The following is a 23,302-nucleotide window of genomic DNA, read 5'->3' on the forward strand; positions in this document are numbered from 1 at the left end:
ATAATAGTTAGGAGTTTGAAATTTTGTATTGAAGTGCATATATAGCTGCTGCCCTTCCAATACCCAAAAATATGTGTGTTAAAGGTACAAGGTTTATGGGTTCTGGTATAGTGGTTATGTTTAGTTTGTGTTAATTTCTTTTTGTTTTGTTTCAATAGAGTCAATATTTGGTATGATTTTATAAATGATATGTTTGTTTTTGGTGAAAGATGGATAAGTCATGGATGTATGCGGATAGGAGATCAAGGGCATATGAGTTAGGGATTCAAGAATTCTTCAATTTTGCATTACAGCATGCTAGAAACCCAAACCTCATTCATTGCCCTTGCCGAAAATGTGGAAATATGAGACAATTTGGGATTGGAGTTATAAGGGATCATCTCTATTTAAATGGGGTTGACCAAAGTTACCAAACTTGGATATGGCATGGAGAAGTTTCAAGTACATTTGCGAATGTAGGTAGATGTGTGGAGGAACAAGATACTAATTTTGTTTCCGAAACAGTGGATATGGTAGATAATGAAGAGGAAGAATGTTCAAATGATTGTAACGATTTCATTAATTCGGTTGGGGATGGCGATGAACCTTTATATCCTGGTTGTGATAAATTCACCAAGTTGGGAGCACTTGTAAGATTGTACAATTTGAAAGCAAAGCATGGATTGAGTGATGCAAGTTTCACTGACTACTTGATTGCCTTTGGGGATTTTCTTCCATCAGGTAATAAAATACCCACGTCTATGTATGAGGCTAAGAAGACTTTGTGTGCATTAGGTATGGACTATGAGAAAATACATGCATGCCCTAATGACTGCATTTTGTATAGGAATGAGTATGCTGATGAGGTTAATTGCCCCAATTGTACTGTGTCAAGGTGGAAGTTAAGTAAGGATTCAACTGTTAAGGAGGGAGTGCCCGCAAAGGTGTTGTGGTACTTTCCAATTATCCCAAGGTTTAAAAGGATGTTTCAGTCTAGTAAAACATCTGAGAGTTTGACTTGGCATGTTCATGGAAGAGTGAATGATGGTAAGATGCGGCATCCTGCAGATTCCCCGTCTTGGAAGTTAGTGGACTATAAGTGGCCTGAATTTGCTGAAGATCCTAGAAACCTAAGACTCGCACTTGCAGCTGATGGTTTCAATCCCCATAGCTCTTTAAGTAGTAGATACAGTTGCTGGCCTGTTCTACTTGTCACTTATAACCTTCCACCATGGTTGTGTATGAAAAGAAAGTTCATGATGATGAGTCTATTAATTTCTGGTCCTAAACAACCTGGAAATGATATAGACGTTTACCTAGCACCTTTGATTGATGATTTAAAAAGGCTATGGCAGGGAGTTGCAGAAGTGTATGATGCATACAAAGGAGAGTATTTCACTCTAAAAGCTGTACTTTTATGGACAATAAACGATTTTCCAGCCTATGGTAACTTATCTGGATGTGTGGTAAAAGGATATAATGCATGTCCAGTATGTGGAGAACACACAAAACCCCACAGGTTGGTTCATGGAAATAAATGCTCATACATAGGCCATCGAAGATTCTTAGCACGACATCATCCTTATCGAAAGCAAAAGGCTGCATTTAATAATTGTCAAGAATTTTCTCCACCTCCTGTGCCATTAAGTGGGGAAGAAGTATTGGCAAAGGTGGAAAGCCTTAATTTCTTACCTTTTGGGAAGAAAAAGTGGCCCCGTAACCGGGTGGAGGGTGATACAAGAGCGTGTTGGAAAAAGAAGTCAATCTTTTTCCAACTCGAATATTGGAAATCTCTTCATGTTCGGCATATTCTCGATGTTATGCACATTGAGAAAAATGTATGCGATAGTATTATCGGTACATTGTTGAACATTCCTACCAAAACAAAAGATGGGCTTGCAGCTCGTTTAGATCTCCTGGACATGGGGGTACGTACTGAATTAGCACCTATTGTTGGAGAAAAAAGAACTCATTTGCCTGCAGCTAGTTGGAATCTTTCGAGGGAAGAGAAGAGAACCGTATGCAATTCTTTTTTTGGTATGAAAGTCCCTGAGCAGTATTCTTCAAATGTTAGGAGTCTGGTATCAATGGAGGATTTAAGACTTGTTGGCCTTAAGTCACATGATTGTCATGCCTTCATGCAACAATTACTACCCGTGGCCATCCGTTCAGTTTTGGAGAAGCCTGTGAGATATGCTATAACCAGATTTTGTTTCTTCTTCAATGCTATATGTAGTAAAGTGGTGGATACTTCTATACTAGATAAGACGCAGGAAGATCTAGTGGTTACACTTTGTTTGCTCGAGAAGTATTTTCCACCATCATTTTTTGATATTATGGTTCATTTAACGGTGCATCTTATTAGAGAAGTTCAGTTATGTGGACCAGTTTACTTTAGGTGGATGTATCCGTTTGAACGGTATATGAAAGTGCTAAAGGGGTATGTTCGGAATCGGTATCGACCCGAGGGTTGCATTGCCGAGTGTTATATTGCTGAAGAAGCTTTGGAATTTTGCTTTGAACATCTTTCTCGTGGCAGTACTGTTGGAATCCCATCAAGACACAATCAGGGATCTTCTAAGGAATGTAAGCCCTTATCCGGTGCTTCTATACATAGGGTTGATCGTGAGCTTTTGGACCAAGCCCATCTGTTTGTATTAGAGAATACAAAGGAAGTGACACCTTATATCGCGTAAGGGAAATCTGACTTCATTTTCATGTTCATTAATTAAGTCTTTGAGTAGCACAACTGTCAATATTAATTGAGGATTCTAACATTTTTTGTAGTGAGCATATGAGCTATTTGAAGGCTACACATCCTAGGTTCAAAAAAAATGAAAAGTGGCTGCAAGATAAGCACAATCGCACTTTCATTCTTTGGTTAAAGAATCGAGTAAGTGTTAGTTTCTTAAAAGGATGCACTAAGCTATATAAGTAATTCCTAGCTTGTATGTAAATGAGTGTTTATCCTTGCAGGTTAAATCTGACCTCAATTGTGAAACTAATGACATACCAGACACGCTGAGTTGGCTAGCTGATGGGCCATGCATGGAAGTCCCGAAATTTAATGCTTATTCCATTAATGGGGTTCATTTTAATACTAAGACTCGTGATGCAGTTCGGGCTGTTCAAAACAGTGGCGTGTGTTGGGTTGGTGATACAATGCAAATTTCTAGTGCGAAAGATAAAAACCCCATAATCACAGATATGTGTTTCTATGGGGTGATTCAAGAAATATGGGAACTTGACTACTTCAAGTTTAGAATTCCTATATTTAAGTGCGATTGGGTTGAGAATACAAATGGAATTAAAATAGATGATCTAGGCTTTACTTTGGTCAATCTTAGTAGGATAGGTTTCAAGCATGATCAATTTGTTTTGGCTAGCCAAGTCAAACAAGTCTTTTACGTGGAAGACCCTGCAGATGCTGCATGGTCTGTTGTTCTATCAACCCAAGATAGAAATTACAATGATTGCGATTATGATGATGAGTTAGGGGATATTATAGTGCATCATGAACCTGTTACCAGAGATCTTCCATCCATTGAGACATTTGATGACATTGTTAGTGAAAATCCTACAAATTGCATTAGACCTGATGGTGAGGGTATATGGATTGATCAGTAGTATCAAAAGGGCATTTATCTAAGGTAACTGGTTTTTTTGTTTTGCTTGAGCCATGACTGTGTGCTTATTTTTAATGTGTGATTTTTGGTTAAGTGTTTTTCTGGTTATATAAAGCTTTTAATCCATGTATCTGATTATATAAAGCTTTTAATCCATGATTGGTATTGTTTTGCAGGTGCTTTACTGCATTCTTTGCATTCTTTGCAAAATTTAGCAGAAACTACAGATAAGTAAAGGTTAGTTCTATTAATCTAATTGGAAGGATATGTAGCATATCTCTATGACACTGCCATTCATGAGTTTTTACTTGGTACTGAAAATTAAATCTTTAGTAGTAAATTCTATAGGTTTCAATCATTTATTTATTTATTTTTTACAGTAATCAAAATCAGCTGAGCCCACTTCAATGGGTGCAAAGGCAGTGGCTTCCTCCAAGAAGAAGACCTCCAAATCAAAGGCAGCTGAGCCCACTTCATCTCAATCGAAGGTGACAAAGGACACTGCCACCACCGAGAGCTCAGTTAATGGAAAGAATAAGAGGGGGATGGTTACAATGCCTCGCATTGTAAAGCGAAAAATAATGAAAGTCAAAAAGGCGGTGGAGTTCAATGCAAAAGGGCAGCCACATGGGAAGGCAGCGACCGAGATGCAGTCTTACATTGGGACTTTAGCACGTACAAAGGTCCCAATTATCATAGACACTTGGAAGAAAGTGGATGATCATGTAAAGGCCAAAATTTGGGAAAATGTAGAGGTAAGCAACATTTGTCCCACATTTATATGACTAGTACATTATCATACTAAAACTTTATAAAATTACAGTTTTATTAAGATGTAAATTGTGTAACGTGTGTTTCTCTATGCAAGTAGATGGCTTTTGTGCTACCTGCTGAATGTAGGAAGATGGTGTTAGCATCTGCATCATCTAAGTGGAGGGAATTCAAGTCTAGACTGACTACTAAATATGTACTCCCTTACAAAGACCAACCTGATTTATTAATTGACCCTCCTAAAGAGTATGAATTTATTGAGAAGGCAGATTGGAAGGTCTTTGTGAACTCTAGGATTTCGGATCAGTGGGAGGTAAGATATTAATTATGCCTATTTTTTCTTGGTTATATTCAGTCACTATTCAAGGACAGAAAGGGAGGATTTAATACACATGTACAAAAACAATCTGAAAAGACAAACAAGTCATGACTCATTACAATAACAACCTCAATGAAAAATGAAAGTGAAATGAAGTGATTGCCTATAATTGAGACAGTAAAGGTGACTGATATTTGGTAGTTGATGAGTCAAGGACAATTACAGTTACCTTAATTGTCATTGGACTTTAACAAGGTACAAATACTTTGCCATCAGTTAATTGACTAAAGAAATATTTTCCAGATATTAAATTATTAATCATTTCAATAAACTATTGTGAGTTTGCATTCTATACTCAAATTCAGAGCACATCTAAGTTCATACTTAGGAATGATTGGACATTGGCAAGCTAGATGCAGACAAGCAAAACTAGTTAATTAATTCTAAGTGCAAGAAAATGCTTCTAAACTAATTTATGTTGAATACAAAGTAGTGGCTCATGTTGTTTAGGAAGAAAGTGTTTGAAAATGCATGTAACTGAAGTAGGATAGGGTTACAGATTATATTTATAGCAGTTTTTGAAATACAATGTGTGGCTTCTAAAATGGTTTAAGAAATTGAAACCAAATTGTGCATCATAAAAACATGCATGCACCTGCAAGTACACAACATACAGCCACAACAACCACACAATTCAAGTCACAGGCTCACAGCTGTTAGCTACATATGCATTAATGTGCAACTAATGCAGATAGCATATTACTGTACCAGTAATAAATCCTCCCTTTCTGTCCTGGCTCACAACTAATGCAGCTGTTTTTGTACATGTGTATTAAATCCTCCCTTTCTGTCCTGGCAAGTGAGCTGCCAGGACTTTGAATTGGGATGACCATGCAAGTGATCCTTGGCCTGGTCTGCATGTCAGCTTTTTCTTTTGTTTTATTTCTATAAAATTGTTGTTTTTAAACTTGTAAATAGAGTCCTCACTGTGTGGAAATATTCTATTTTGCAGCAAGTTCACAACGAACAGGTGGATAGGATATCTAAGCATGAGTATCGTCATAGACTATCGCGTAAAGGGTATGCTGGTTTGGAGGATGAACTGGTTAGTGTGAATTTTAACTGCCTTGGTTGAATATATATATATTAAGATGTTAATCAAGTTTATTAAGATGTTAATCATTTGTTTGTTTTAAAGCTGAAAACAATGCCTGATGCGGAGTTTGATCGGGCATCCCTTTGGATTAAAGCACACGAAGATAAAAGTGGGAAGATCCCAAATGCAAAGGTAGCGGAGACTGCTGCCAGAATTGTAAGTAAGCTACTGATATTGTATTGATTATAATCCTACCAATGTTGGATCTGACAATGTTGACTTCTTTTTAAATTTGAAATCAACTTTATTTGTCCTTGTTTATTTATAAGACATATATTGTTTCAGGAGGATTTGAAGAAACAGGTAGCTGATGGCACATTATCTATTTCTGGTACCACTGATGTGCTAACAATGGCATTAGGGACCCCTGAGCACTCGGGGCGAGTTAGAGGTGTGGGAGGTTATGTAAAGCCTAGTTCTTACTTTAGGCTCCCTCCAAGAAAGAGTATAAAAGACACAATCAGAGATAGTGTCAAACAGATCATGGAAGAGGAGCGGGAGAAGATAATAGCTGAGGAACGAAAATATTGGATGGAGAAAATTCATGAAATAGAGGAAGGGAAGAATTCCAAGGCTGAGGGACCAACCCCTGAGATGTTAGCCCCTAATCCCGGTACTCCATCAACTCCTCATACTGTTGGATATGGCTCTGATAAAGCAAGCACCAATGCAGTCAAGAAGCAGACTCTTATTCTGAACAAAGTTGAGGACAATATTGAAGAAAATGTGGAGAAGGAAATGAAGAAGAATGCTGAACAGCAGGTGGACAAGAAAGACACGCAGAAGATCGATGTGGATGCTGATTGTGTCCACCTGGAATCTGGGCAGGACAAGAAAATTGTTTTGAAGGTATATATTTCATCCCAACTTATTTGAATTCACATACAATAATTTGACTATAAACCTTGTTTCAAAGTATTATTATAAATCATTAATAATACTTGGCCATTACCCCTCTCTGCAATATGCATTGTATTCATGAGATCAATTTCTCCCTTGCCTAACTACAAAGCTAGCTAGCACTTAATTTTTCTCATTAAGTAACCATGAATATGACTCATAGATACTCTTTTATAATTTGACTCATAGATGACACACCTTGGCAAGCTGGCAGCTGCTGCATGTACAAATTAAGTAGTCAACTAATACAACATATTGATTTTTGATGATTATAAGTACTCCATTGAGGTTTGAATGAATTGAAACCCAGCCCTACAATTAATTTTTATAATGTTATATGTGCTTTGGATGTGTGCTGGGCAGGACAAGATTGTGTTGAAGAAAGCAAAAGATGAGAAGCAAGATAGGATGAAGGGAATTGTGTTGAACCTGCAAGCAATGCCTACGCCACTGAAGTTGTTGTGCATGTATGCACAAAATGTAATGAATGAGGGATTAACAATCAACTTTGAAATAGAGGCGGACGTTTTTGGGGCAGCTCGTAGAACCTACATACTGTCCGAAGATATTACCCAATTTGGTGGCATGGTTGAAATATCAGCCAACTGTATTGTGGTTTACATGAGGTAAAAAAAATGAATAGGGGATTTTTACATATTAATATCCAGCAAAAAAGATGAGATTATTCAATCATGCTAGCTATTTGACTTGCTAAATATTTTTTAGGTACTTGTACAATGTGGTGAAGAGATCAAAGATGGTAAACATGGTTGGTTTCGTAGACCCTGCTCGAACTGGTGCAATAGGGTGTGGAACTGTAACGGAAAGAACACGGCACTTGGCAGATAGGTTCGCCACGTCTTCTAACGATAAGATTTTTTTAGTCCCTTACAATTCCGGGTAAGTTATTCAATGTTAAAATATCTTTGATTGTGAATGTAAATACACATTTCCAGCCATGTAATGTATTTAAAGAGAATTTTAAATGCGTAGAAATCATTGGATGTTGACGGTTATCAATCCGGAGAAGGAGATTGTCTATTTTATGGACCCAATGAGAAGGCGTCTGATCGGTGATGAATGGAGAACTGTTGTGGACAAGTAAGGCTGTAATTTTTTTGTCATCAGTTTATAATTTCACTCCATATCTCATAAAGTGTTGAAATCATTTGGTTTTTCGATCATGCCACAGCGGGATTAAAATATTCAATGCTCAAGTGAATAGGCAAGGGCGTAAAACAATAATTTGGAAAAATATGGCGGTAGGTTGGCTTGTTTGCTTTAAACATCAAATAACAAATTGCTAAATGAACTATATATGTGCTCATTCTAATTAATGTTTATTTGTATTTAGGGCATTCCTCAACAACCAAGTGACAAGGAGTGTGGTTATTTTGTTATGCGCTTTATGAAGGAAATAATTGAAGATGAGGGCTTAGCTTTTGTGAATAAGGTATGAATTAGTCAGCCAACCTGACATTATGTTGGTCATGTTTTTGGTAATAATAGAATATGCTTGCTCAAGTTTTGGAAGTGTTTGTTGGCGCCACCTTGATAGTCCCAGGAACCTCAACTGCTTTCAATTAACCGAACAAAGATGGGAAATGGGTCTTAGAAATAGATGAATTTTAAATTGAGACCATAGATTAACAAATGCCTCTTACCCCCCAAAAAAAAAAACAATATGAACAAATGAAATGCAAGCAGGGATAGTGACATGCCATCACAAATATAGAGGGCCAGGGAGGTTGGGACATTGAGATTTAGAACTAATCCTCTTCTTTCTATTTGTGGTGTTACATCATTATCTTTGTTACATAAAATTTTTGGTTGAATTTTATTTTTAATATATTAGTACTCCATGTTTGCCTTGTTTCAGTGGGAACGAAGGCAGGACAACACTTATACCCAAGAAGATATCGATGAAGTCCGGGCTGAATGGGCAAACTTCGTGGGCCAGTTTATGTAGACATTTCTGGTTGGATTTTTGCATGACACCTTTTTTACGTAGGCCATATGTTTAGCTAGACTAGCTTTGGGTATATATGATATATTGATTACTTTGCTAGATTAGCTTGGGATGATTGATAGGCCAGCTGCTGGATAATATTTTGATATATATATGGCAGCAATTAGGTTGATTCATTAGATTGATGCCTAGTTTTTTGGAAAGGTATATATGGAGGGTTTTTGTTTATGGCATATATGGCTGGTTTTGTGAATGAAATTGGGTTAAGGGAGCAAGGTACATATATACAATTACTACCTTTAAATATCTTATATTATTTGGTTATATTAGAAATTCCAATCCTTTATTATTGTGAATTGGTATTTTGTAAATGTATAATTTATTAGGAATGTTAATTATGAAGGGAATCAATTAATGGTTGTACCAAAACAACCTACCTCATCAATCAGATTCTGCATTGTTTGTTCATAATTGCATTGTGGTCAAAGACAATTGGGAGTTTCTAAAAACAGATGTAAACAGGCACATTATACAACAGTTTTTCGATAAAAAGCGTGGTCTGTGCCCTTGACTTACAATGGTTCAATATCATAAACCATTGTCTAATTCTTAAGCATACCACACAAATCTTAAGAAGCCATTGTGCTAAGTACCTTCATACAATAGTTTCTAATCCAAAAATCGATGTACCAAATAAGTATATACAACGGTTATATGGTTAATATTTAATTTTCTTAATGCATGAATACAACGGTTTCATATAAAACACCGTAGTTTGACAAACCTATAGACATGGCAATACACATATTATTCAATAGATTAGACAACGGTTTGTGACCATAACCCGTTGTTTTATTGGCTATTTCACCTCGTGTTTCTACCTAAAATAGTTGTAAAACCAATTCTTTACTTAACATAACCGTTGTTTGACATATATATACACATCGGTTTTTAAATATAAACCGATGTTTAAATTGGCACTCAACAACGGTATCTTCCAAATCATTGATTTTAAAGGTTGTATATACAACGGTGTTACATCTATAACCGTTGTGTAGGTGCACCAGGACAACGGATTTTATCCGTTGTCTATTTGGGGTATGAATAGACAACACTCGATTAGACGACGGTAAATTATAAACTTAGACAACGGTTATTATCCGTTGTCTGTTTGCTATTTTGTAGTAGTGCATGCAACAACCATTTCCCCCCACACCTAAAAGAACATTCACATCTTGTACACAAGACTGTATTCCAACTGGGTATTTGGGAACATCCAAATAGGTGCGGTTTAGTACTTTCATTGAGATCTCCTCAACGATGTTGTTGATAAATTTAGATTCATACCTACAAGTTAAAAAACACATGATATATTTACTAAATCAACATTTTGCTATATTTGTTACACATGAAAATAGAGAGAATTTTAATAGATTAACAAAATATAAAGCTACCTTCTTAAAGAATCAAAAGTCTCAAAAGGCAGCGAAAAAATAAAAATAAAAATAAAGCTACCTTGTTATGTTTGATTGTTCTAGAGCGGGATGAATAGGATTAGGCAAAAACAAATAAGTAAATAAACCTAAAAATTTATGCTTGATTTGAAGTCTGGTAAACTAATTAATACTTCCCCTACATATATGATCTATAACTTGGTTAAGTTAAACTTTTCAAAATATAATAATTAAAAATTAAATAGTTCTTACGTGTGCTCAGTCTAACCATTGTTTAGCAAACCATTGTTTTTATGTAAAGAAAATGAAAGGCTTGAAAAGAAATATAAGATGATGCACTATATAATGGTTAGAAATATACTCCCCCTCCTTGAAACACCATCCAGACAAATTTGTTGCTTCTGTAAGAGCTATCCTCCATTTGAGCACCTTCTCCATGTTGCCTTTGTATTTGCATTCATGATCAGCAAATGTTCCACCAAAACTACTTGTTTTGGTTTGATTTCGTACATGGGAGGGATCCACCTTGTAAAAAATTGGCCTAATCATTTGTTGCTTGGATTCTTTGCATTGAAGGATGTGAACGAGTTCATCCAAGCACCACCTCGATGATGCATAGTTTTTAGAGAATACGACGATAGAAATCATCGACTCTTCAATTGCTTGGAGAAGTGCAGTTGATATTTCTTCCCCTCTTGTAAGCTCATTATCAATGAAGGTGGTAATTCCCTTGCGGATCAAAGCGTTGTACAAATGATCTATAAAATTTGTGCGTGTATCCTCACCTCTAAAACTCAAATAGACATCGTGCGTCCATGAGTGAGTGAAAGAAGAAGAAGAAGAATTAGAGACTCCTCGACTGGTGATAAGAGCCATATTGTTTGTTTATCACACACCTGCCGATAGTAAAACAGCCTCAAAGAGTTGGGTAAGGTATCCGGGCTCGTGCTTTGTATACTTATTCACTTGTAAATGTGAATGAGAATAAGTTAAAGGTGGGGAACTTTCGGTGCAACTTCATCAAGTCTTTGATCCACAGTGATGATGCCTTTTTCTTTCTACGCGCTTTCTTTCATGATGTATATTTCTTTGTCTAACTTTATAATTTATATGTTGGAGCGTTTTCATTTTGACAAAAAGAGATTTTGTAATCTGAATGTTACCGACTACTGTCTCTTCTCTTCCCACTTTTACTAAATTTTTGATTCATTGATTCTTTTTAGTTAATTAATGTAATTCCTTTTATCAAACTTTGAAAATATTACCTTTTATCTTATTTTGCGTGGAGCAAACTTCTTGACTAATGCATTAGTTTATTTTGACCACTCTGTGAACTCCAATCAAATTTGGCGTGAACTAATGTGATTTTTTGATTCATTGATTCTTTTTAGTTAATTAATGTAATTCCTTTTATCAAACTTTGAAAATATTACCTTTTATCTTGTTTTGCGTGGAGCAAACTTCTTGACTAATGCATTAGTTTCTTTTGACCACTCTGTGAACTCTGCAAACTTCTTGACTAATCCAGTCATCCATCTACAACAGCTTCCACTGCTGCTTCCTCTTCAACCTTCACCATACAACAACATCAGCCCAAACTCAAAAGCTTGGTTGAAGGGATTTCTTTGAAATTATTTAGCACACATGAATATCGAATAAATTAGAAATTCCTTCACACAAAAAATAAAATTAAAAATCCCTGAAACCCAACTTCTTCAAATCCCTGAATTTTCAACAAAAATAAAAGATAAACATAACGACATCTCTTGTGCCAAACTTTAGAGAGATTTCTCTGAGCTAACAGAAATCCCCAAACTTTATAATCCGTTTATGGAAAATCAGCATTTGAACTGCTGGTGTTTACCAATTAACAATTTTTTTGGTTGATTCTACTTACGTATGAGCAACGGAAGAGACTAAAAATAAAAGGGTGAAAGAGGAAAATAAAAAGCTTTAAGTAGATTCACCTTTTTAGAAGGTGACTGTGATTAGCATTCCTTTACATGGGATTAGCATTCCTAGCAAAAAATAAAACCTGCTATCTATTTCCATAGCTTCAATAGCTAAATTTTGTTTGTATTATGAGAAATGTTATTGCCACCGTTTCATTATTTGGTGATGTGATAATCCATTTAAATTATCACATACAATCAATAACATGTAAAAATACACCTTAAATTATATACGTATTATAATTTAAATAAATTGATCACACCGGTATGTAATATTACAGTCACAAAAAAACATTTTGTTGTTCACAGTCCCTAAACAACCTTAAATTTATTCCTAACAGTCCCAGATTAAACCTCTGTTATAAAATAAAAAACAGGCTTTTCATCATTTCCCCCAGCCTTTAGCCCTCAAGCATCCCTACAAAACAGCCCACGTCCTAAAAATTAGCTGCTCCTAAAAATTCCAAAAACTTGTTTCCTTCAAAACCAAGCACTCTTTGCCATTAAAACCTCTCAATTATAGGCTACCATGATGGCAATCTGGTCCGCGTCCAAGTTTTATAAGCAGACTAAAAGAAGATGAATACACAGCCCAATACTTTGATCTGGTGGGACAGCAAGCCCAAGTTTTTTAATTAACTTGGGTAGGATTTAATTTTGCCTCTTGTTGACTGTGATTAAGCATTTGACAGACTAAGTTAGCTAATTAATATTGCAGTTATGTTGGTTAATTAGCAAGTTACTTTGTTTATGTAATAGAACACGTGGCTGTGTCTCATAGGACACCAATTGAATGGTTGTGCTGAGCTCATAGGCTCACGCACTTGGCATGCCTCAGCAACATGGTTGCTGCCCTTTATGTAACAGAATTGGATGAATGGAACAGTGGCGTGAGCACTGAAATTTTACAGAGATTGAATCCATTTTTTCTTCCCCCTTTCAGCTTCAATGCTGCTTCCACTCTCAGCCTCAAGTTTAATTAATTAACAAACACACCTAAAGTCTACATGGTATCAGAGCCAGGTTTGGATCAAGGTGTACTGGGGCGTGATTTTGTGTGAAGAAAACAGAGTGAAACGAGCTAGGATTCGTGGTTGCAATGGCAAGCTCTGGAGGTGGTGAGCTACGAGCTCCTATCTTTGATGGTAATGAATTCGATTATTGGAAAGTCAGAATGATTACCATTTTCAAGTCACAAGGATTGTGGAAGCTAGTAGAAGTTTAATTAATTAACAAACACACCTAAAGTCTACACTTAGATCCTCTTCTCTTGGGTTCAAATGGGTCAAGCCAGAACCTGAAATTTGCTTGACCAAGTAAAACCTTCTTCCTCTTAGCATATTGGTAAGCGGCCATTGCATCAGTTGGGTGTAAGAAAGCCACCTGGGCAGACCCTTTATAAAGAAGACTTTGGTTTGTAGCAACTCTACTGGGCCAAATAGACTAAATTTCTTCACCAACTTTTCTTTGGCTGGAAGACTAAATGCCTTGGGGAACTTCATGTGCAAAGTTGTCGAAAGAAGAGACGTTGCAAGTGCTTCAGACTGCAGAGCAACTTGTGACTTACATGATGAACCAGAAGTCGACTGAAAAAGTTGCTTATTCTCTTCAAAGCTGCCTTTAAATGCTACATTCAAAGTTGCTTTTCCCTTGGATTTAAAAGATTTAGCACCCTCAGCACCATTAGGCTGCATCTCGATATGCTCAGGAGTACCACATCTTAATGAACTAGCATTTAAGTCCATAGTAATCTGCACCTGTTTCAATCACATCAAGAGGTGACTCAGTAGTAGCAGAAGGTTGCAGCAAACTCAAAGTGCATCAATATCATCGTTTTGAATCTCATATTTTATTTTCTCAGTAGTATCATAAAGATCAGATATGCAGGTTCCTTTATCATTCAGGGTACTAAAACTATCCTGAAATTCCTGCAACTTGACATGTGATGTGCACATCCTAGTTTCGGTTAAGGTATCAACATTCTCTTTAAGTTCTTGAACCATTCCAATGTCACCAATGTAATGAGATTAATATTTCAACAGAAACATGTTGGACATACCCTGAACCAAGTCCATCAAGCTATCATCACATATATATGATGACCACTGCAAGAGTCTATTTTGAATTTCTAAATTTTCAGAAGACCTTGGAAAGAAGTTATGAAATAGAAATGCCCAGTTACCAGTTATTTCTTCCCAAATGAACATCAATTCCATTGAATGAGAAGAAAGGCATGGCCTCACACAACTTCAAGGAAGGATCAGACAAAGCAGGATGTGTACTGAAAGCATCAGATAAATCTGCCTTGCATCCAATTCTGTTTACCCGCAGATAAATGTAGGATGCATCGATTGAGAACAAAGGTATGGTCTTGCACAACTTAAAAGGAATATCAGAAACAGCAGGCTCCACAAGACGCCTCTTAACTCCCAGACGATTAGTGGGATTTTCCATGCAAGGTTCAATGGAGAAAAATTTACATTCCTTTTTATCAACCTTGACACTCGAAGGAGTCCTAATAGACCCACTCTAAGAAAAATGAACTTCACTGCTTTCTAGAGGAACACACTTTCTAACATAGATATCAGAAACTTTCTGATCAAAGTAAAATCTGAAGCTTAAAAGATTTTGTTCCACTGTATTCAAGCATTTCCTCTCTAAACAAAACGGATCTAAAGCAAGGCAACGCAAGTTTACCAGCATCTGATCATATGAGTGTGCCTCCTCTTGCCTGCCACAAGCTTGAGCCCATTGATCTAATGAATGAATTATGTAGTCGTACAACTTTCAACACAACATGCATTCAAGAAACACAGGGTCTGTGGCTTGAATAATTAACAATAAGAACTGGTTGTTCAGATGGAACTCTGAGTTTAACTGAATTAAACATAGGGCAATGAAGAAGTAAATACTAACAAATTTGGAAAGCTGGGCATGCCTGTAATTCAACATCTGTTGGGTGACGTGCACTTATAATAACTCAAAATTATCAGTGTACTACGATTATGACTCAAACCGAAATTCAGACACCGATTAGCTTGGAAGAAGCATGCAATCATTAAAAAAAAACAAAAAAAACAAAAAAGGGTTGCTACCTTGAATAATTAAAATTAAGAAATGTCTGGTCAGATGGAACTCTAAGTTTAACTGAATTTGAGAAACTGGGCATGCCTCCAGTTCAATATCTGTTGGGAATTTTTTTTTTTTTTTTTTTTCAGTTATTAATAAAGTTAAGTCCCAAAAGGGATTTTAGAGTCTTAGTAAATAATAATGCAAGTAATGATTCAAAGTTTGGTGGCAGTAGTACCTCTCTCATGCTACACCGATTTCTGCCGAATCAGACTGTAATCGCGAAAGGCCTTAACTTGGGCACAAATATTGACAGCATAAACGAAATCTAAAGCATCAGTCCATGGAAAAGCCGCCTTGCATAAACGAAATCGCGAAGAGGGAGTGGAAATTGTCATGGAAGGAAACGACGTCGGATTGGGGGAAGTGTTCGGGGTATTTGCAGCCGAAGAAGGAGTCGAGGAGGAGACCCTTCTGCGGGTTTTGGGTTGTGGTATCAATGGCCAATACAATCTCACCTCTCTGCATCTGCGTTTGGGTTTCACTCTGTTTCTGACTTTCTGGTATTTCCACCATTTCACTAGTTTTTCAACGCACTGAAGAATAAGCTTCATGCCTTAATGCCATGCTTCCTACTCTTTTTTTTTAATTTTAAAGTTTCAATGTGTAAAAAAATTTAAAATTTCAATGTGTTGATTTTCGACATTTTCCTAATTTGCAGTATGTTGGGATCTACAACTATGTTTGTCTTTTAAGTGCATAGTGCTATTAGTTATTTAGTTATGTTCAGCAACTATGTTTATGTCTTTAGGTGCATAGTGTTATTAGTTATTCAGTTATCTTCAAAGTGTTAAAAAAAAGTAAGAACATTCTTTGTGGATACCACCCGTAGTGCAGTTCCATAATCATCAATTTGCCAAAACAATAGGATTTTTGGACATATAAGTTTTAAAAAGATGTTTCACCTTTTTAGTATATCATAAGCTATGTTATTCATTTTCAATTAAGGACTTAAAAAATGCTTTATCTCAATTATTGGGTTTGAAAAAAATGTTTTTAATTCCTACTATATATTTATATGTATATATCACTATTAGTTTTATCTTCTTTTTACTACATTTCTAATATTTTTATTCAAAATTTGAAACTAAAGAGAAAAGAAAGAAAAAGAAAAGATGGACTAGATGGTGAGATATCTTAAAAAAATAAATAAATTATGTGAACCTGGAAGAAACAAAAAGGAAAACAAATTTAATGGAGACAATTATATTAATGTAGTAGCTCCTAGAATAGGAGCCAAGTGGAACTTTTCTAAACTACTCTAATTACAGGTCCCCATGTTACTTCAGATGTATGTATCGATTGTAAAGAATGCCATTACTTCAAAAGTGAAAATGCTTCAAATGAACTCATATCCGGTTGTACAATGTTTATAAGGATCACAATCATGTCACTATGTCTAGGGTAAATGTTTGTCTCACCATCACTAGGTAGACGATTAGGAAGAGAATGGGGAATCAAAAGATTATTCCTCATTGACCTACTATATATATATATATTGTAAATATCATTAATTATGTGGCTGTTCATTATCATGTTTAATATTTATCTCATGTATTATCTAGAGCAATTGTATAGATAATTAAGCAAGGGTCTATCTTAGGCCATCCAAGAGCTTATAAATAGAGGCCTAATGTGAATGAGAAATACACTCTGATTCCTCCCCAAGTCTCTCTTATGTTCTCTCTATATTTCTCTTTATTTTATAACACGTTATCAGCACGATTGTCTCGATCTTAGTTGCTTAGAGTTTTTATTATTGTTCATATACATGTACTTATATTTGATTGTGCAAAGCCACGATGATATGCACAACTTAAATGGTGCAATGACATCCGTTAATTATAGTGTGCGATGTGGTCCTGTGAACATTGGTTTTTATATCCTATTCATGTTATTTGTGATGGGTGGTAAAATTGAGATGGTTCATCGATTTATTGTTTAGAATCCAGATTGCATGTTTTGAGATCTTCCACATGTTGTTTATACGATGTGGATCTACCTTATGTTTTAATTCTTGCAAGTTTGCTTCCACTGCTACTTTATTCATTATTGATTCTCATGATGTTGGTATACTTGATTTGTTATCTGGTTGTTTTTCATTCAGACACATAGATGATATTAATTATGATGATTCACAAATTCATTTCTTTTAAGGGATTAATACCATTTTGCTCCCCAGACTATTACACTTGTATCAGTTTGCTCCCCAGACTTCTAATTTGGAAAATTAAGGACTCTGACTTTTTCAATTTTGCCAATTGAGGTTCTTTTGTCAATTTACACATTTTTTATCCAAATTTTGAGGGCAAAATGGTCCCTTCCAATTAGATCTTATCATTTTTTCCTCATGCATCATTTTTCCTCTTTTATTTCTTGCTAAATTTTGCTTGATCATCTCGAAATTTTAGATGAAAAATGTATAAATTGACGGAATAACTTTAATTGGCAAAATTGAAAAAGTCAGGGTCCTTAATTTTCCAAATTAGAAGTCTGGGGAGCAAACTGATACATGTGTAATAGTTTGGGGAGCAAAATGACATTAATCCCTTCTTTTAATGACTACCATGACCTGAAATTATATTTCTAATTCATGTAAGTTTGACTCTGCAACCATAATAGCCAATATTCATGAATGATTATCGATATAAGCCAAATAGAACTCCGGCTTGAGTTTGGAAAACTAGACTTTCGGGTTTGTTTTTCACATGATATATATATTCTTTATGATTCATTCATTCTATTATCTAATTGCCCATGACGATTATCACACTGTACTAGAAGTTTTCTTTTAGTCGAACTTAATTACCATTTTGTGATTTATATATTATAGAGCAGCAAGGTTTCATGTATTGGAAGCTTGAGAATGTGGTAAATTATTTCATTGTATGGTGGAAAAATATTGGTACAATTATTATCAGTCTAGCCTATATCAATTGCTTTTATGCTATAGTAAAACGTTATTCCTATTAAACTATTATGTGGATCAGACCTTGAATTTCCTTTAGTGATCCTCTACTACATATGTGATACTCTCTAACTTGTTTTCGCTACTGGAAGGTGATATCCTGACTGCTATTTATACAATTCTTATAATTGTAGATTTAGTTATTTATTGTATAATCATGATTTTCTACTATATGTGATTATTATCATTGAAAGATCATGATCTTTTGATCCCACAAAAGAGATTAAGGTTGTTTGATCTCACAACTAATATCAGGACTAAAAGTTCCTTCATTCAAAGAAAATCAATTAAGGGCTAAAGGATCTTCAATCCTTGTAGGATTGATTAAGGGCCAGAAATTCCTTAATTCTCTTCAATTAATTGAGGACCAGAAGTTTCTCAATTCTTATAAATTGTATAAGCGCCTTTGAGCCCCAAATTTTATGCCTCACTTCATGAGAGCAAAAGGTCGGTGTCTCACTTCATGAGAACCAAAGGTGCCTCACTTCATGAGAATTAAGTGTGACTCAATTCTTATACACTCAAATGAGTGCAAAATGACTCAATTGTTATACAATTAAATAAGATAAGGACCCGAAGTTCCTTATTACTTATTATACAAGGACCAAGTTCCTTGATCCATACAAAGGTCTTATGTTTCCAATACCCATTTTGAAAATGGGTACCAAAAATTTCGAACCTGAAGTTTCGAATATATCAAAATTGATGATCTACAGTTTATGGATTATAATATTATGAACCTGAAGTTTCATAATTAATATGATTATATTATATGAATTTTCTTATGCAATTTTAATGTCAGTATTATTTTAATTATGTTTATGTTTCACTACCCGTTCTATATTATTATGCACTGAATATATGATTATTCATACATAAATGAGATTAGGGCCTAAAGTTCCGTATCATACGATCCAATTGAAACCTGAAGTTTCGTGACTTAATCAAAACCTGAAGTTTCATGATGATTGGTCAATATTGGAACAATATGGAATGAAGTACACGTTCGATGATAGTGCAAATATGACATATTCGATCATTGAGGTCTTAATATTGTTGAGCACTCGATTTTGCTTTATATATGATATACACGACGATTATCACATATATATTATATTAGGACCTGAAGCTCCTTAATTTTGATTAATCATTTAATCATACGAAGATTTGAAGTTCTTCCATTTTTATGAGGACCCTAAATTCTTTGGTTCTTATCATGTGATCAAATCATAATCTTGAAGTGTCTTGTTTTTATTATATATAATGAAGACTCGAAGTTCTTCAATCTTTATCCAATCGTGTAACTAAATGAGAACCTGAAGTTTCTCAATCTCTATATATAAATCATGATCTGAAGTTTGTTGATTCATTTGATTGGAACCATAAGTTTCCATAGTCTATTTTAATGCAATGTTTTACAATTTCTGCTTTAATTTAATCACTCTATTTATTTCGTTATTTTAATTCTTAACTATGCATTATTCTTTTTATGGACCTGTTGTCCTAAACATTGAACCTGAAGCTTCGAGAATAGATATAATTTTGAACTTGAAATTCTAATTACTATAGCCTCAATTAACCTTGAAGTTTTGAGCAAATTATTTTGGCATGAAGTTCAAAATATATGAATCTTGTTAAGAACCAGAAGTTCTAACATAGTATAGACTTGAAGTCTACAAATGAACTTGAAGTTCAAAGCTCGAACATTTTAGACTCGGAAGTTTTAAATAAAATTTATGCCCATGTTTTGATTCTGGAACTTGAAGTTTCAGAAATATGCTAATGTGGATATGATGTTCATATTATGACTTTTGAGGAGCAAATATTTAGAACCCGAAGTTCTAACCTACTCCAAATTTGAGGTTTTGAGAATACATGGGAACATATTATTCGTTGGCTATATCATTTTCTTTAAATAGAACCTGAAGTTAAATCTTCGATCTATACTATATTTATGCCTTCTATCACGGAATGGAGAGATCAAACTTATAAAGAAATTGATATTCTAACGCATACAATGTGATGTTCCTTATTCCTTGGTTTTACTTAAAATATGAGAAATTTGAAGTTCATGGAAAATAGGATCAGAACATGTAGTTCTACATTAAACAGTCAAATAAGAACTTGAAGTTCTTTGACTTTTTGTTTCTTTATCAGAAGTGGATGAAAACTGAGATGTGATAGAACCTAATGTCCTTATGATTGATTAAAATTTGTTGTTCATTGTGCATTACTTAATCAAGTCAGAACCTGAAGTTCCTTGATTTTCATGCTCTATGTTATAGAATCAAATTGAACCAGAAGTTCTTTGATATATCATTCCACGATTTAGAACTTAAATTTTTCCTAACTCCATAATTTTCCTTATGAACCTGAAGTTCTTGATTAAGTTTAGATTAAGTAGAAAGCTTTTATTCATATGAGCTTATAGTTCTATACTTTAACAAGATTTAAGAACCCGAAGTTCTGCTTATATTTTGTATAGAAACTTGAAGTTTCATGGCTTTTAATGAACTTGAAAGTTTCATAGCTTCAATTTAGAACATATTAGCATATATGTTCATAGTTGTTCATAATTAATTTATTGATTCTTATTATAACTTGAAATTAGATGCTGAAGAATTATTTGAAACCAGAAGTTTCATATACCTACATGTGCATTGCAAACCTGGTTATGTTTTGTCTTTATATAACCTGAAGTTATATAAGCAATTGAGTTTGTATAACCACTCACTCTATTGATTTTTATATATGCACTTATGAAAATTTTCGCGCCGTTACGGGGAGAAATGACCGTTCCTTAAGAACGGCGTGAAATAGCATAATATGCATATACTAGTGTTTTTTATTTCATTCAATATGTGAATGAGATATGAATGATAATGCAAATCTAGCGAATGCATTTATTTGAAAGCTAGATGCATATATATACAACGAAATTGCAAAGTCACATATAGAAGTTTTATATATGCCAACATGGATTGATGTCCTAACATGATAGTCCATCAATTTGGCAAAAAATGGTTTATTGCACAGCTGAAGCGTGACAAATCTATAGGTTCCAAAGTTTAGCTTCCTAGAAGTGAAGAGTATATGAAATGGTCCACACAAGCCCAATTAATTAAATTTAAAGATCCACATTCTGTACACAAATCATCCTAGAAGAGATGACAGTCTCTGAAAAGACTATAAAAGCCCCTGAAGAGGCATGTGTACCAATTACTAAGATATATCAATTTATATCTAATGCATGCAAATGAGAATTGTGAGATCGTTGATATAATGATGATATATTTTGTTTATAGTAGCTACTAAAAATCATCATGGGCTATAATAATGTGGAACCACGTTTACTATAAATGTCGACAAAATTAAATGATTGGCCAAACTAGAAAGAGGCAATTCCAGTAAAATTGAACATCATTATAAACGTGGAATAATGAGAACCTATAGTTAAAACACCAAAGATGTGAACCCTAAAGGTTATAAAGTGTTTGAAATAAAGTGAATGAAATCACTATTTATAATGGCACAAGGTTTCTCTAAATAAACATGGGATTGTAGTTATATATTCTCCTGTTATAGATGCAACCTGTAATGACCCGACCCAAAATTGAGGAGAAATTTTAATTTTTATTCGTTTTGGCCATGTAGAGGCATAGCGGTAAATGGATTTGAGAGACTCATATCTTTTCAAGTTTTTATTCTAAATAATTTGGGAATTTAATTGAGAAATAAAAAGGGTTTTGGGTTAATTTTTAATTTTCTTTTAAATTGGGCTTGACCCAAAGTTGACTTTTAAAACTAGGTGGCTTTTGATTTTTACTTTTGACACATTGGAAAGATCTTGAACCCACGAGTCCATAGACGCGAACTGTGCGTCAATTTGAGTTTCGGTTTGTGAGTTACGGGCTTTTGAAGTGAGGGGCAAATTTGTAATTTTGCTCGGGCTAAGTTTTAAAAACCCAAAAACTGAAATTGTTTTCAGTTTTCTCTCTCCCCTCTCACGGGCTACACACACTCTCTCTCTCTCTCTCTCTCTCTCTCTCTCTCTCTCTCTCAAAGCTTCCTCCCCGCGCACACACCCTCCCCTCTCGGCCACCATCGCCGGCCAGCCACTGCTGACCTCGACCTCCGACGAGCACCCAGACGCTGACCACCCTCCCCTCGAGTTCTCTCTCTCTCTCTCTCTCTCTCCCTCTCTCCCTCTCTCCCTCTCTCTCCGACACTCTCTCCTCTCTCTTTCCCTTTGTGCGCGCAGGACCACCACCGGAGGACAGCTCCCGGCCACTGTCCCAGCGGTACGAGGCCACCGTTGTGACCCCCGTGAGCCGGCCATCCTCCTCCGTGCCTCCCATCGCCGGCCCGCCACCCCTGTGCGCAGGAAATCGCCGGAGAGAGCTAGCCCCGCTGCCGGTTTCTCTTGCCGATTCCGGCCACCTTCGAGCTCCGATCAAGAAATTGGCGAGGCGACCGTGGCTCGTGACGATCCGGCGGAGGATCGAAACTAGATTTCCCAACTTGTGAGTGGACTTTGTTTATAAATGTTTATGTTTCTAGATGATTTTGATTTCATTGATTTAATGGTGGATTTGAATTGAGAATTCTTATTTAAATCTTCTTCAAATGATATTCTGGTTGAGACTAATGACTTTGAAAATTGAAATGTTGTGATTTGAGGGAAGACACATGTTTGATGGGTTGGGTTGTTAAAGGGAATTGTGAAAAGAGTTTTTAAAAACTGATGTATAAATGCATGTATTGACCGGTCGAGCCTGCCTGTGTTAAATGCACGGGATTGTGCCCAGGATACGAGCCTGCTTGTACGGAGTGACCCCTCCGTACGAGATTGTGGCCAGGATTTGAGCCTGCTCGTGCGGAGTGACCCCTCCGTACGAGATTGTGGCCAGGACTTGAGCCTGCACGTACGGAGTGACCCCTCTGTACGAGATTGTGGCCAGGATACGAGCCTGCTCGTATGGAGTGACCTCTCTATACGAGATTGTGGCCAGGATTTAAGCCTGCCCGTGCGCGGGATTGTGGCCAGGACATTGTCTGCAGTTACGGGTTTGAGTATAT

General features: G+C 35.7%; 2 protein-coding genes and 1 pseudogene across 2 annotated transcripts; 2 read left to right on the top strand and 1 right to left on the bottom strand.

Annotated features, from left to right (window-relative positions):
* Positions 1–209: 209 nt before the first annotated feature.
* LOC147291527 (uncharacterized) lies at positions 210–3,606 on the top strand. Its single transcript, XM_086235964.1, has 3 exons — positions 210–2,671; positions 2,767–2,872; positions 2,956–3,606. Exons 1-3 carry the CDS (start codon positions 210–212, stop codon positions 3,604–3,606), a joined length of 3,219 nt encoding a protein of 1,072 aa, XP_086092090.1.
* Positions 3,607–4,012: 406 nt separating this feature from the next.
* Positions 4,013–17,200, top strand: LOC147291528 (uncharacterized). The gene is made up of 12 exons (XM_086235965.1): positions 4,013–4,360; positions 4,477–4,689; positions 5,708–5,800; positions 5,894–6,007; positions 6,137–6,700; positions 7,115–7,377; positions 7,478–7,651; positions 7,745–7,852; positions 7,944–8,013; positions 8,106–8,204; positions 8,631–8,702; positions 17,177–17,200. Exons 1-12 carry the CDS (start codon positions 4,013–4,015, stop codon positions 17,198–17,200), a joined length of 2,142 nt encoding a protein of 713 aa, XP_086092091.1.
* On the bottom strand, positions 10,402–11,059 carry LOC147291529 (disease resistance protein RPV1 pseudogene; annotated as a pseudogene).
* Positions 17,201–23,302: the final 6,102 nt, after the last annotated feature.

Source organism: Dryas octopetala, chromosome 3, assembly GCF_963921425.1.
Source record: "Dryas octopetala chromosome 3, drDryOcto1.1, whole genome shotgun sequence".
Classification (NCBI taxonomy): domain Eukaryota; kingdom Viridiplantae; phylum Streptophyta; class Magnoliopsida; order Rosales; family Rosaceae; genus Dryas; species Dryas octopetala.

What these genes read in the sequence shown, in the direction of transcription:
- LOC147291527 (XM_086235964.1), top strand. Translation starts at nt 210, where the DNA reads ATGGATAAGTCATGGATGTATGCGGATAGGAGATCAAGGGCATATGAG. An exon ending in GAAGTGACACCTTATATCGC is followed by an intron (nt 2,672 to 2,766) that starts GTAAGGGAAATC and finishes CATTTTTTGTAG; the next exon opens with TGAGCATATGAGCTATTTGA. An exon ending in TTCTTTGGTTAAAGAATCGA is followed by an intron (nt 2,873 to 2,955) that starts GTAAGTGTTAGT and finishes TTATCCTTGCAG; the next exon opens with GTTAAATCTGACCTCAATTG.
- LOC147291528 (XM_086235965.1), top strand. Translation starts at nt 4,013, where the DNA reads ATGGGTGCAAAGGCAGTGGCTTCCTCCAAGAAGAAGACCTCCAAATCA. An exon ending in GGATTTCGGATCAGTGGGAG is followed by an intron (nt 4,690 to 5,707) that starts GTAAGATATTAA and finishes TCTATTTTGCAG; the next exon opens with CAAGTTCACAACGAACAGGT. An exon ending in TAATTTGGAAAAATATGGCG is followed by an intron (nt 8,014 to 8,105) that starts GTAGGTTGGCTT and finishes ATTTGTATTTAG; the next exon opens with GGCATTCCTCAACAACCAAG.